The following is a 15,683-nucleotide window of genomic DNA, read 5'->3' on the forward strand; positions in this document are numbered from 1 at the left end:
ACAACAATTCATCTTGATGAAGGATTGTGTGTGTGTGTGTGTGTGTGTGTGTTTCTCTCTGAGATGGTCCTAAGTGTGAGGATCCGTGATATGTCACGGTTTTCACTGCCATCATACCTTTGAATGGACACCAAACAAATAGTCGTAAGTCGAGGCCTACCTGTGTTCCTTGCTGACCTTTGGATTTTTGCAACCCAGGTAGTTCCATCAGAATTCTCAGTCTGACTGTTCAGTGGCTGCACTTGCCTTTTTTTCAACATGTTCTCTTCAGTTGTTCTAGGCAAGGGGTCCCCAACCTGTGGGCCAAGGCCCACTACAGGTCTGTAGTTTACTCGCAACTGGGCCATGTGAGTGGCCGATTGGTGTGCATGCACAGCCCCACTCATGCGAGCATCGTGGGCTCTTGGGGCCCCACTCGTGTGAGCAATGGGTACTTGTGTGTGTGCACCTGCCCCTCCCACAAAACCATCCCCTCTAAGGGTGGGTTCTAAATTTTTTTACTACCGGTTCTGTGGCTGTGGCTTATTTTGTGGGCGTGGCTTGATGTCATGTGACAATTCTTTAGGATTTAGCAGAGGAACTGGTCTACCAGGCTTTTAACTGTTTGCAGAGCTGTACCGGTCTATTCATTTGTTTTTGGAGGCACCGGTCTACTCATTTGTTTTTGGAGGCACCGGTCTACTCATTTGTTTTTGGAGGCACCAGTCTACCTATTTGTTTTTGGAGGCACCAGTCTACCACCACACTGCCTTTTAACACTGATCAGCTGTAGGGCAGCCCTTTGAAGCCCCGCAGCAAGAGTTTAAACAGCTTTTTCCTTCTAGCCGATCAGCTGGGACTCAGGAGGCAGCAATAGATTGGGGGTGGGGCCAAATAAAAGGTAAGAATAACGTGGGGGGTGGGGGGCTAGAACCAGTTTGGTGACATCATATCGTCACCGCTACCGGCTCAGCAGACCTGGGCAGAACTCACCACTGATCCTCTCTTTCCCCCCTCTGCTCCATCCAGGCCACCAGCCCAGGAAGGTTGGGGAACTCTGTTCTTAGCTATTGGGACAGCACTAGCACTAGCACTTAGACTTATATACTGCTTCATAATCAGAGGGGGGTTTACTTACCTTCTCCTCTGGTTTGCAAATGTGAGTGCACGCGTCACCTTCCACGCATGCTTGGTCTTCCGTGCATGCTCTTTGCTCATGTGTGCACCTTCCACGCATGTGCACGGCCTCCAAAACGTGGCTAAATAGGACGTCATTACATCTGGGCAGGTGGGCGGGTCCTACCGCAGTTGGTGCTACTGTTTCGCCCGAACCGGACAGAACCGGCTGAATCCCACCACTGTATAGTGCTTTACAGCATTCTCTAAGCAGTTTACAGAGTAAGCATATTGCCCCCGACAGTCTGGGACCTCATTTTACCAACTTTGGAAGGATGGAAGGTTGAGTCAACCTTGAGCCGGTCAGGATCGAACTGCTGGCAGTGAGCTGAATTAGCCTGCAATACTGCAGTCAAACCACTGCTCCACCACGGCTTCAAGACAGGATCATTCAGGTCTTGTTTTTAGCCCCGAACAACTTGGGACCAGATTATTGGCAGATAACCTTCAGCATCATGCACTAGTTGAAGGAGGTCTAACAGTCCAGGAGTTTCAAAAGGGAAGGCTGCTTGCAGGCACCAGCCATAGATTGTAGCAGTGCCTCCCCATAGCAACACAACGAATGTGTCCAAGGCTGAGAAGGAAGCGCATTTATAGCATTTATGAAGTTTGCCCTGTCTTGTTGACCCTGTACCAAGAGCATCGGAAACCATTTTGGGAGCAGGGCCAAGTTTCTGCCTATCTGGGAATATTTTAAACGGTGATATAATAATGCTCTTTATAATATTAAATGGCATGATTCTTCCTCCTGTCTGTAGATCATCAGTGATGAACCATTCAGGCAGCTGGAGAAGATCAAGACAATTGGAAGTACTTACATGGCAGCATCGGGGCTAAATGATAGCACCTATGACCGAGAGGGGCGCTCTCACATCACTGCACTGGCCGACTATGCCATGAGACTCATGGAGCAGATGAAATATATCAACGAACACTCTTTCAACAATTTCCAAATGAAAATTGGTCAGTTAAAGTCTTGGAAGTAGCAAGGGGGAAAAGAGGGCTTGGAAGTTGGTGTTTCATTCTGACCTTTGAGATTCTTTCCTCTCTTCTAGGACTAAACATTGGGCCAGTAGTGGCTGGTGTGATTGGAGCCCGAAAGCCACAATATGACATCTGGGGCAACACTGTAAATGTTTCCAGCCGTATGGACAGCACTGGCGTCCCTGACCGCATTCAGGTGAGGCCAGTTACGGTCTGTCCATTTTCCCATCATGAATAAAATGATCAGTACTTAACATTAAAATACACTTTTCCACTAAATTGAATATTGCATTATTCAAACTCACGCTAATTGCAAAGTACCTTTAATTTTTTAAAAAATTGGGATTTTGCAAAATCATAGTGATTTTTATTATTTTAGAGAATGGTCTTTTAGCCGGGCCCAGCAATTTCTTTGAAGGTAAAAATAAGTGTGGCCCTTACTATATGAATCAGCAGCTGCTTAAGGAAACCACACTTTTTCCTGGACTCACATGACAGCTGTGCGGTCCCAGGAAAATACTCTTGAATTTAGAAAGGCAGTGACAGGATGCAGCTACCCAGGGGTGAAATGTAAAATTTGTTACTAATGGTTCTGTGGGCATGGCTTGGGGGAGGGGGTAATGTGACTGGGTGGGTGTGGCCAACTTTTTTTTTTTTTAAACTTTTCAAAGCATTTTTTCTAATGCTTTGAAAAGCATCTGCCGATCAGGCAACTCAGCTGGGATCGTCAGAGACTTTTCAAAGCATTTTTTTTACCACCTCTTCGGCCAAGAGGTTGCAGAAAAAAATGCTTTGAAAAGCCTCTGATGATCCCAGCTGAGCCACGTGATCATCAGAGGCTTTTTTTTTTTTTACATTTAAAAGCATTTTTTCGTCGGAAGAGGTTGTAGAAAAAATGCTTTTAAAAGTAAAAAAAAAAAGCCTCTGATGATCGTGCGGCTCAGCTGGGCATGGTGGGGGGACGCAGGGATTTTTGCTACCGGTTCTCCGAACCACCTGCCCCTATCGCTACCAGATTGGGCGATCCGGTCCGAACCAGGAGCATTTCACCCCTACAGCTACCTATATACAGGTACTCCTCCTGTATATAGGTATAGGTATCCTCCTCCTCTACTTACCACCACAATTGAGCACAACATTTCTGTTGTTAAGTGAGAAATGTAAGTTTTGCCCCATTTTACGACCTTTCTTGCCAAAGTTGTTAAGTGAATTACTGCAGTTGATAAGCTAGTAGCCCAGTTGTTCAGTGAATCTGACTTCTCCATTGAGTTTGCTTGTCAGAAGGTTGCAAAAGGGGATCACATGATCTTGGGACACAGCAATGGTCATAAATATGACCCAGTTGCCAACTATCTGAATTTTGATCATGTGACCAGGATGCTGCTGCAGAGGTCGTAACTATGAAAGTCGTAAGTCACATTTTTGAATGCCGTTGTAACTTTGAATGATCACTAAACGAACTGTTGTACGTCAAGGATTACCTGTAGTTTTATAGTTTTAAGAGCTGTGGTGGCACAGTGGTTAGAATACAGTATGGCAGGCTAATTCTGCTGACTGCCAGGGGTTCAATCCTGACTGGCTCAAGGTTGACTCAGCCTTCCATCCTTCCGAGGTGGGTAAAATGAGGACCCAGATTGTTGGGGGCAATAGGCTGACTCCGTAAACCGTTTAGAGAGGGCTGTTAGAAGCACTGTGAAGCGGTATAGAAGTGCTATTGCTATAGTTTTAGATTTGATTCAGATGAAAGTGCTTTGAATTTTGCGGCTTTGTTTATATATTGTGATAATGAATTTCTAAGTTCACGTCTATGTAATGGAGAAGTACTTGGTAGAAATGTGGAGACCTTTGGACTCAGCTGATTAATAAGTATTTTTGTCCCTGCTTTTTTTCCCCCCCTAGGTGACAACTGACCTCTATCAGGTATTAGCTGCCAAAGGTTATCAGTTGGAGTGCCGTGGAGTCATCAAAGTCAAGGGCAAAGGCGAGATGACTACCTATTTTTTGAATGGAGGCCCTACCAGTTAGCAAGAACCTTTGGAACCAAGGAAACTTTTAAGCTGGGCTTAAGCAGCACGGGGTTGATTGGTTCTCTCTATTTGATCTGAATTTTAGAACCAAACTTCTAGAAAGGAGAGTCCTTATATTTCTATCATGGCATCCTCGACGGTGTTGACAAAGAGAAGATGGGTGTGATCACTCTGCCCCTTAAGAGACGTATTTTTTATTTATTGGGAGCAAAGCCTAATTTGGAGCGCCCCTCCACCTGCTGGGCCCATTTCTTTGGGATCAGGAAAACAAGCTCATTCTTGTACAACTTACTCCTCTCCTAGCATTGACCAAACAATCTGGTGAGGGGAAGCTATAGCAGTGGTTAAAAGTCACACCGATTTATAAATCTCTGGATCCAGAAAGCTGATATTTTCACTTTAATTCTGAAGAGGGCTGTTCCTCCCACTCACCTCTCCCCAGAGTTACTTGGATGCTCTTGAGAAGAGGCCGTATTCCTCTTGCGGTGGCACTTTACCACAACTTTGGGAAGTTCATCAAAGCTGCTTGCCCTCAAAATGCCTATTGAACATCGCATTAGAACGTCGCATCTCTCACAGCAACACCTGCTTAGTCTGTTTTTTGCACACGTGCACACACATTTGTCACTGTGAAGTTCAGGAATGCGTATTTCTTGGGAAAGGGTGATAGTTTGGGGAAGGGAGGGTACAGTTCTTATTTGCCAAACTGCTGTGAGGAAAGAATGGTGAGGTTTGAGGTGCTTCAGAAAAGAGACCTCGGGACTCTGGCTTTGATACCAAAGAAAAGGTGTGGGGTGATGCAGCTTGTTCTCTCCGTCTGCCCTGCCTTTCCAAAATAGGCAGAGAAAAGACATAATCCTACTTTCTGGAAGAGCAAAAGGAGGAGATTGACCTATGACTGGAGGTAATGGTTTGATAGGCTTACCTCTTTCACTTTCTGCAGGAAGTTCCCAAGAGAAAAGAAATGGCAATTTTTAGGTCCTAAATGAGGAGGACAAAACCTGTTTCTTCCGTGTGGGGCTTTCATTATAGCTGTTTCCCATCCACCTACAATTTTCTTCAAAGTCCCCTATCCAAAGGTCTTCCTGACATTCTTTTTATAGGCTGTTTAGGTTGGGGGAGGGAATTGCAATGTTTGCATTGAGCAGTCCAGGATTGAGGTGTCATGAACTTTGAATTGGGTCCCCCCTGACCTTGGAAGAGAGGAGGAGGGAAGAGGAAAGGGGTTACAAATCAGCAACAAGAGCCAGTGTTACATGCTAGTGTAACTTGGGGAGAATTTGGTGCTGCAGATGTGGGTGAGCCCTGAGGTTTTCTCTGTCCAAAGATTGCTTGAAGATTGGAGAAACTAAGCTTGAGTATTGCAGTAAAAATAAATTTAAAAAAAATATGTTTGTACTGTTTGGGGAAGGGCAAGCGCACACAATAAAAAGGGTTCCATCCAGCGATGGAAATTCTGCACTTAGTGGGACTTGGTACTGCATGAATCTCAATTCTGAAACTATTTCTTCTACTGATTACTGAATTAACTCCGATAGTGGGAAGGAGACTTGCCGGATGATGAAGACACGAAGCCTGCTTCAGTTCTGTGGCTTTATTTTTTTTGCCTTTGTTTTCTCCTTTATGGAGAGGGTATGATTGTAATCTCCATGGTGCCTGCAACTTTCTTTTTTCCCCCTGAAGAGATACGGTATCTTTTCTTTTGATCCTGCCCGAAGGAACTCTCTCTCATAACAGCTCTGGATTTTACTGGCTGTAGCATTTTTTTACAGATGGGCTCTGCTGATGTAGCTTTGATTTTGTCTCTGCTGAGTCTACAATTGGCACATTGCAGCCTCTCTCCCTATCTGCCCCTCCCCCCCGCATCAATGCCTACACTTTTGAACCAAGGGTGAGTTGATGGGGTGTCAATTCGTTTATCATAAGTGGCAGGTAATAGGAGGAAATCCAAGCAATGGAGTGGTATAAGATAATGTAATATTTCTGTTTCTCTTAAAGCAGCTGAGGGCAAAAAAAAAAAAATTGATATGAAGGTGTTTTTTTTTTTTTTTAAAGCAAGCTGGAGAGATGGTGACCATTTTAAATTGCTGGTTTAATCTCTTTAATTGCTTCAAATTTTTTAAAGAATTTTTTTTTTTTTAATGGAAGGCAATCGCCTCTCAACATAGTCTCTGTGTTATTAGTGCCCATCTTGATGACCGGCTCTGCAGGAGGAGAAAAGTGAATGGTGTGACAAAAGCATCATGCCCATGTCTCCGTACTCCATTTAAAGCTGATGCTAAAATGGCTCAACCTTGTTCCAAGGAGAGAAAAATAAGTGGAGTAGGTGATTATGGCACTTATTTGGTACTTTTTTTGTTTGTGTGTATATATATATATATATATTATATATATATATAAATTATATATTAAAGATCACTTTCTATTATGCTGTTTCATTTTTATTCTGTCTAGTGCATTTCAGTGTGTCTACTTATCCATCATCTCTGCTTCCCTCTGTCCTACGCGCACACACAATATACACGTGCCCAAGAATGAAATTATGAGCAGGGAGACGGCAGCGTTAAGCATTGTATGATTTCATTGGACTGGCATCATTGCATACGGTTATTGGTTTTGTCATACAATTAAGAAGCCCTAAGTTGCAAGGTCGGCTTCTTACTAAATACAGATGGTCCTCAACTTACAACCATTTGTTTAATGACAAGTTATATCACTAAAAAAAGTGATCACCATTTTTCACACAACCGGTGCAACATCCCCATGGTCACTAGATCAAAATTCAGATGTTTGGCAACTGGCTCATGTTTATAACAGTTACAGTATCCTTAACCATGTTACTATTAAGCACTGCAGTAATTCACCTAACCGTGGTAAAGTCATAAAAGAAGGTGAAACTCACTTAGCAACTGGCTTAATTGTCATAAGTCAAGGACTACCTGTAATGCTCTGAAGATACTTGGTGGCTGCCGTTCTGTGGGTGTTAATAGCTGAAGGACATAGCAGGTTGGGTAAAGTTTAACAAACTCATTGTTTTGTTTTAATATTTTTATATGCCACTGCAATCCCGTGATTGGGTGGTTCCCAAAATTGAAATGCAATCTCAGTCCAACTGTGCAAAATGATAGAAACAATTTCAAATGAAGAGGATGGCAACCTTTCATTGCTCATAGGTTTTCAAGTTTTGAAAGCCTGGTTAAAAGAGGCCATTTTGAGCAGATTGCCTACTTAGTCTTGGTGGAGCCAATATTCCTAGCTTCCCTTATGCAAAGGCCAGACCCAAGCTCTGCCTCCCGAACAATGTTGCTTCATCTCACATGGTGATGGGATCTTAAGCAGACCCTCTCTCAGCCTTAAAAATATAGCCGTTCTGGACAACATTACTGGGTAATTTGTCATAATTTAAGGAAACTTGATATTTATTTTATTTAGCGTATGGCAAATACATGGACTTATAGTTGTTTATCCGTAGAGAGCCAGGAGTTCTACAAAGATGTCCGGCTGCCAACTGTCATTAACTGCCAATTCTTCAGTGTAGTCTGGCTGCCACTTGTTGCTAGTCATTTGGTTCATACTACTATGCTATCCAGGGTGCACCACAAGGAGGCGAACTAACATCCCACCCACTTGACATTTAGAGGATGTGTACACATTATTTCCTTAGGAAGAAAGAGATTGATGGATAGATGGAGTAACTCCTGTCTGCACCTCCATCCCCGGTTTTGAGAGCTTTTCCTATCAAGTATGATCAGCATGTTGACAATAATCCGGTCAATCCATCTGGTGGTTGTGAAGACTCAGGATTCTATATATTATAGACTCATCTTTGGAGAAAACATTAGCTTGTGAAGATTAATATTTTAAAATGATGTTGGCAGAAATATCCATCTTGGAAAGATGGTTCATGATAAAGCAGAACCACATGGGTTTGAGGTCCTGGGCAGCTCACTACATGGCGATGGAGTAAAGGGTTTTTATACCTTCTCTTGGGCTGTTGTCAGACTCCCATGGGGCCATGTACAAATCCTAGGAGTTTGCCCGAGCTAAACTTGGTTGGAATTTGGCTGAAGTAATGAAGGGGCTGGTTGGGCAATTGCTATAGTGGCTGAGAGCTTACCCTACCTTTGTTTAGACCTTGCTGCAGGTGTAATGGATTACCAAATTCTGCATTTCTAAAAGTTGGCCTCAGCTCGGTGGCAGGAAGCTGAGGCACTGAGTTTTTGTCTCCCTTAAGATTTTTATTTCTCTTTTAGGGGAAATATTTTATCCTGCCTTTTTAAAATATATCTCAAAATATTTCATTCTTCAAGGAGAGAGGTAGCTACTCCACTCTTAGACAATTGAAAGAACTCCAAAATATAGGACAAATGTAATATCTATATTTAATATTTATGTAACAAGCTAGCAGCTTGTCTGAATCCATAGGGTGAGAGGTTGGAAGCCTCAAATCACTACAGACAACCTCCGGCTCTTCATATCCAAATTCTAACTCCTGCTTGGTGAATATCTTTTCCTCATGTCCTCTTCACTAATCCTAATGTATGAGTTAGTGATTGTACAGCCTATACTCTGATAGGCAAATAACAGAAAAATACAGTAAATAAAAAAGAGAAATTCTACAATATCCTGTCTTTAGCCTAGTTTTGAAGCTGAGATGAGTGAATACATATTGCTGTATTGAAGACTTGCTGGCAACAAAGGTGCAGAATTGTGATAGCAAACTGATGTTAGTTTTTAACATTTTCTATAATGGAAATTCAGTAAGACCCATCCTTGGGAATGTTGCTTGTATTTTAAAATCTTTCAATTCCCTATCCCACATTCTGTAACTTAACCTTTGCCCTTTAATGTCTGAAACTAAATTGTACTTTGTTTTCATTGAAAACAACATGAAAAGTCATTAGCACATTAGTACTTTCTGTGCCTAAGTAGCAATATCCAATCTGGGTGGTGGATGTTAAACTTTTTCAGGGTGCAAAACCTGTTAATTAAAATATAAATAAATCCTGGAACCACTAATCAAGAAGCAAACTTGTAGTGATAGAAACTTGGTTGTATTCAAGTGAATTTCCACTCACTCCCTTTAATTTCTTATCGAAATCCTATCAGGTTTTTATAGAACACTGTTTGAAAAGCCCTGATCTATTCAGCCTTAGATGATCTTGGAAAAATTACTTGTGGAGTTAGCTCTGTAGACCTTGAAAGGGAGATTACCAAAATATGGCTGTTGGTTTGATTGGGAAAATAATCCAAAAGAAGGTGGGGCAAATAATATCTATATTGTTGCCAAAACAATTAAATGGATGAGTCATTGAAGTCATCAGGAACTGAGCTTGATTCAAATGTGTATTTGGGATTGGGTGATATTATTGGCTATGGTGAGAATTGATAATTTTGAGCATGGTTACCTGCTCATTAAAATACAATGAATATAAGACCTACCTAGTACCTCTATTTTGCCAGGTAAGAGTTTTTACCTTTTTTTAAGGCAATGGTGCAGGTTAGGGCTTCTGAGCTGAAGTTAAGGACTTTTAACCATTGACAAGCAGAACAATGTGCAAACACAGCCATTTGAGGGCAAGGGCACAATGCAAGCCTGCAATTTGACTATCTAAAGATGGTTTCCTTGTAAACTGATTTTACATCCAGGTTTACTTTTCTTGTTAATACCACATGGACTTAGTAGTCATGGGGAAGCGAGTATCTGGCTATCAGCAGGTTGGCTCAACAGAGTAAACCAGAAATATGCAAAGCAGAGAGAATGGTGTGATCTTTTTTGAAACTTTAAACTTCACATCCACATTCCTACCTTAAGATAGCAATAGCACTTAGACTTATATACTGCTTTACAGTGCTTTACAGCCCTCTCTAAACTGTTTACAAAGTCAGCATATTTCCCCCAACAATTTGGGTCCTCATTTTACCCAGCTCAGAAGGATGGAGGGCTGAGTCAACCTTGAGCCTGGTGAGATTTGAACTGCCAAATTGGAGGCAGACAGCAGTCAGAAGTAGCCTGCAGTACCAGTACCTGCACTCTAACCACTGCACCACTGGGGCTCAATGGGGGGGGGGTGAAGATGGCATTGTGCCATCTTCTCCTATACCATTTTGTTTTTCTATTAAAATTCTTGGTGCCTTCCGCCGTGCCCTTAAAACTTTCTTTTTTCAGCAAGCCTGGCTGGCTTAACTTTTAAATGTTTTTAACTGGTTTGTCATTGTTTTTTAATTACGGGGCCAAATTTATATATATCTTTTTAATAGCATTTTAATGTTTGTAGTTTATGTTTTTATTTGGTTGTATACCGCCCTGAGTCCTCAGGGAGAAGGGCAGTATATAAATTTGATATAAAATATAAATAAATTAAATAAATACATTAAAAAAATGTTTTAACCCTGCCATGGATATTTAAGGATTATTTCACTGTATGGACTGCAAACCACTGAGAATCATCAGACCACAATGGGGGCGTAATTATAAATAATAAGTAAATAAGGACCGTTGGTGTAATGAGTGACATGCTACTGTGTAAATAAAAATGTTTTTCTAATGCAAGAAAAACAACCCTCCTTCTGGATGGAGGCTGAATTGTGTTCTGCTCTGGATTTATTGAAACACCAAAAAAAGGTCTCCGCCTCTCACAGGAGAGAGAGAGAGAGAACAAACTCGTTAATTCCACATATTAATCCCGGTCAAGGGGCTCTCTTGCTTCTTAGGCTGCACTCAGAACAGGCTGAAGAGAGGATCAGTGACTGCCATGTGGTCTATAAACCTACAAGCAAAAAAATAAAATAAAATGGAATTGTTAATTCCCCTTTCCTCTTCTTAGTCTCTAGAACCATTAAAGTGCACTACACCTCTGTTTAACAGAACGAAATGTAACAGCGCAAAGAGAATTTGCTCTGCAGGATACCTTTTGTACTTTTTTTTTTTTTTTAATCTAAGAACCGAGCAATGAAAATCATATTTGGGCTAATCAGAAGAAAGACTGTGTACCCCGCCAGTCAATCCCATCCAAAGGAGGACAAGTTGATTTCACACAGTTTGCTCTTGACTGAGTGACCCACGTCTTAAAACCCCGAAACGCCGACCTCGCCGTGCTCAGTCCAGCGAAGGACGAAGAGCTTCCCCGCAGGCGCGATGCCTCTTTAAGGGCTCCCGGGTGTCATGTGATCCCTTAACCCTACAGTATCCCCGCCGCTGCCCTGACTCGGCTCACTCCGACTCGCTGAGCCGATGGGGTCGGATCGAGGCTTTTTAAAGCTCGGTGCCAGCAGCTGCTCGTTCATTTGCTACGGTAAGACATAGTGGACCGCATTTCGCTTCCTCTCCGGAATAAGATATTTTACCCTTTTAAGATACCTTGCATGGACAGCTGATGAGATGGGAGTCATGGGGTCTCAGAAACAATGTCTCTCCCCCCCCAAACCCCCATTTTGGCAAAGAGCCTCCATCTCACCGTAGCATGATCAAAAGTGCACGTGTATGTCTACGTACACACGCGCACGAGAATATCCTGATGGGAAATCAGATTGGCAAACTATACGGGTACGCTTTATTATGCCCCCTGGCGGTCCTTCCGCGCAGGTGCATCCAGTGACCGCTTTTTTTTTGGACGGTCCGGTTTAAACAAAACAAGAATTGTTGCTGGTTTGGGCTGCTGACGAGAAGGATTAAGTTTGATATTTCTTGGTTGTGAGAAGAATCGGGCTTATTTATAGGGGTTCGGAATAGCTGATGTGACATGTTTCTTCCCTCCCATCTCCGTCCCTCGAATTCAGACATATACAACCCCTGGCTACAATCCAGGAAAAATGCTGTCCTGTATGCATTTTTCCTCATAGGCTGTGTTCCTACAACGCGAGTTAGAATGCTAGATCTAATGAATTGATTGTACGATACAGTATATTAAGCTAAATGTGGTCAATTTTGGCCTTTACTGGGGTTGATGGGGTTTTTTTTGGCAACTTGCCAAAACCACTTTATTGTTAAAGTGTCTTATCTAAACCTGGAAAATGGGCTAGTTAAGTAATCAGATTAAGCAGGTTGTGAGAATGTAGGTTTAAGATAGCAGGAGCTGAGGTGTTATCCAAATTAGCCTTAGGCAATAGCAAAATATAATACATTTTAATCAGTATTGCTCTTTGTTTATCAAAGTACAAATACGCACGTAAATTTTAAACTAGTTTTAAATACATACATAAACAATGTTGGTTTTGTGAGAGTCCTAGCTCTGCTAGAAATCTAGTTTCCTTTTAAAAGAATGAATGCAGCGTTATTCTCTCACCTTTCCTGCAAAACACAGGAAGCCCTTAATTTGGGGATAAAGTTCCCATCCAATACTTTGGGTCTTCTCAGTTTCTTATGAAAGATTAGGGTAATTGCACATCCAGAATCCATGTTTTGGTGTAATTATTTTAGTCTATAATTTAAGTTTGTTCTGTAACTGTGCAGGTAGTCCTTGCTTAGTGACCATTTGAAGTTATGTTAGACCACCACCACCACACCCTGCCCCAAGAACCTATTTATGACTCCTTTTTGAAGTTACAGATGCTACAGCACCCCGGTAGTCATTCATCCTTACAACTGACTATAAGGATGCTGCAGCATCGCCCTTGCTTATCTTCCTCCCCCCTCCCCCATTCCACTCTGCCAGGTCTGCTCACTGATGAAATTAGTAAACTTATGAATTTAAGCTTACCAGCACCGTGGCCCTGACTCGTAACTAGATTTCTCTTAAAAATGTGAAGTTTCTACACCTGAGAGCAATTTTAAGTCACATACTGATAGTTTCAGATAAAGGAAGTTAGATCATCCATTTTAGACTAGCTCAGAGGTGTCAAACTCGTGGCGTCACATGATGTATCATGACTTTTTCCCCCTTCGCTAAACCGGGGGTGGGCATGGCCAGTGTGTAACGCATCCGGCCTGTGGGCTGTAAGTTTGACACCCCTGGATAGATGGAAGAACTAATTCTTTGCTGCTCACTGGATGCTTACTTGGTCATGGAGCTCCGCAGCAGTGGATGCCTTGGCACCTTTATCCAAGGTAATGTATCTTCTGGCTTGATTGATAGATTCTTAGGCTGCCACCAACCAATATCTTGTGCACAAGTTAGTGGTACCCTGTATTCTTGATTGGGGTCTAGAAAAGAGATTAAGCCTTCTGATTGTTTGGAAAAGGCCTAAACAGGGCAAGGTAGGATCTCTAAACAAAACTGCCTTTAACCAAGCCTCTCCCTCTTACTGTTTCTTATTTAACTACTTTATTCCCTGGAAGCCCAATGGCTATTCTTTCCTGTATGTTGCCAGACTTGCTAAACTTAGCCTGGAGTTGTTAATACTTTCCTAGTACTTAATGTAATGGTTTCATTTATTTCAAACTGTTGGCTAAGGCTTAATATTCAACCTAGTATCTATAGGTAGCTTTAAAAGATGGAACCACCTGGCTGACCTTTTCTGGTCTGGAATCTAAGAATAGTTAGGCCTGATTAGTATTTGGATAGGAAACTACCAGAAAATAGGAGAGGTATGGAGGAAGACAATGGTAAACAATTTTCATTCCTCTGTCAGAACTTCATGAATATGTCATGAAGTCACCAGGAATTGAGCTCAAGTCAAAGGAGACTTATTTAAAGGCCATTGCAGCTGATTGCTAAATTAATTATTTGATCATCAATTAATTGGAAACTAACGTCAATGTGAAGGTTTTTGCTTCTTTTCCATACTACCCAAATAGCTGGCAATGAATACAGAAGCTACAAGATGGGACTGTTGGGACTTGTTCTCATCTACTGCAGGAAACCCAGGGACCACCAGGTTTTCTTCTGGCTCAGTCCACATTGTCTCCTAGCATGCTCTTGAACTGTGCTCTCTATCCATGCTGTTGCTCTTAACTCAAAAGACTTGGAAGTACTATATTGTAAATTGTGCAATGTATTCCCTTGGGGGAACAGGGACCCAGCGGCCTTCCAGGTATTATGTGGTTCTTTTACCCATGACCAATATGCTGCATGATCACAAATTAAACTTCTAGTGAATCATAGGTTCTGTTCCTTCTGTGAGTATTTCTGCATTTACTGAAACTTTGATTTAAACCTGACTCTTGGTGCTTCTTCACCTACATTTCTTGAGCCGCTTCTGTCTGATAGCCTCTTGATATTTCTCATGGCTGCCCTGGTATTCAGTGTCGTCACCATATCCAAATTGTCCTATGGGTGGGAGCTTTGGGTAGAAAAGTTCCAATTTGGGAGGGATTGTTCCCACTGGAGATGAACAGAAAAAAATGTCACTCTAGAAGAAAGCAATTCCCAGACAAAATTCAGAGCAAGTTGCATAAATATTTTTTTTACTACTTCAACAGTGTTGAAGTTGCAGTATATAATTCCATTTCTTGTCTGGCAGGCTTGTAATCTAAAATTTCACAACTTTTTCTGAGATCATTTATATATCTTCTTGATTTTTGCACAAATCCAAATGTGGAAGGTAGCTATAGTTAGTAGGGATAGCAACATATTCACAATGAAAAACTGAAATCTGTTGAAGAATGAAACTCATTCACTTTTTCATTCACTAAAAATAGTTCAGTGCCACCAGTGTATGTATAAATGTGCATGTATATGTACATTTATTAAATACTAGAATTTCAAAATTGTTATTCCTAGGAACAATTTTACCAATATAATTGGATTGATATTTTCTGTTGAAATTCTGCCTTTTAAAACATGTAATAGACATGCAAATTATCAAATAGTCAGTACTTATGCTCCAAATTGTTTATGTTGGTGAGTATTTCATAGCAATTGTGATTTGTTATGGTTCTGGGAATTGATGATACATTGTCTGATTGGAATGTAATGATTTTGTAAATGATGGTTACATTGCTTTAGATTTTTGAAATGTGCCTAGATATACATGCAGGAAATAGCTCTTAATAAACCCCAAGAAAGAAAAAAGCAAACTAACTTTATTTAGATAATATCCTTACCTGGCACTTCATATTTTGGTATTGATAGTTTTTTATCACGAAAGGGTTCCTGAAGACCTAGAAAAGTTATTCCAAAGAAAGCCATTACCTGAGCTTTATCTTTTAGTACTTAGGTTAAACCGTATCCAACTGCAATATTCCGTTTCCTGGTTTCTGAAGCCTGTTTGCTTTGTTACCATGGTGATATACTGAGGAACTTAGTACATTACCTAAGAAAGCAGTTTGTGATGTCTTAAGGCAATATAATTTGGTATAACTGAAGAAATTCTTTATTTTGGAACCCCATTCCCCATTGTTGTGTCATCAACTTGCACTTATTTGCATACAACATCAAAGGATGAACAAAAATGCTCCCAGCTGACTTAAGGTTGATCACATTTGTTTTGCACCTAGCCAACCTCTTGGCTGACCCCAGAAAGTTAAGCAAGGTTGGACCTGGTCAGGTACCGGAAGAAAGATTAGCAGGAAATTCTAACCATGCAGGCAAGATTAAGCATCCTGGAAAAAGACAGTAGCAACTAGTTTCATAATAT

General features: G+C 41.4%; 2 protein-coding genes across 2 annotated transcripts in view; one reads left to right on the top strand and one right to left on the bottom strand.

The window, feature by feature from the left end:
* Positions 1 to 6,526, top strand: part of ADCY6 (adenylate cyclase 6) — a 66,771-nt gene extending 60,245 nt beyond the window's left edge. The window contains exons 21-23 of the mRNA XM_070937863.1: positions 1,914 to 2,118; positions 2,211 to 2,335; positions 4,039 to 6,526. Coding sequence (XP_070793964.1) covers positions 1,914 to 2,118; positions 2,211 to 2,335; positions 4,039 to 4,164 — 456 coding nt within the window. The 3' untranslated portion in view covers positions 4,165 to 6,526. The remainder of the gene's footprint in view (positions 1 to 1,913; positions 2,119 to 2,210; positions 2,336 to 4,038) is intronic.
* A 4,326-nt stretch (positions 6,527 to 10,852) lies between these two features.
* SPMIP11 (sperm microtubule inner protein 11) lies at positions 10,853 to 15,235 on the bottom strand. The gene is made up of 4 exons (XM_070934895.1): positions 15,151 to 15,235; positions 14,288 to 14,428; positions 13,164 to 13,308; positions 10,853 to 10,936 (listed from the first exon to the last, which is right to left on the bottom strand). The coding sequence occupies exons 1-4, from the start codon at positions 15,233 to 15,235 to the stop codon at positions 10,888 to 10,890; spliced, it is 420 nt and encodes a 139-aa protein (XP_070790996.1). The 3' UTR covers positions 10,853 to 10,887.
* Positions 15,236 to 15,683: the final 448 nt, after the last annotated feature.

Source organism: Pituophis catenifer, unplaced genomic scaffold (genome assembly GCF_029215685.1).
Source record: "Pituophis catenifer annectens isolate HBS135680 unplaced genomic scaffold, rPitCat1.0.hap2 SCAF_2, whole genome shotgun sequence".
Taxonomy (NCBI): domain Eukaryota; kingdom Metazoa; phylum Chordata; class Lepidosauria; order Squamata; family Colubridae; genus Pituophis; species Pituophis catenifer.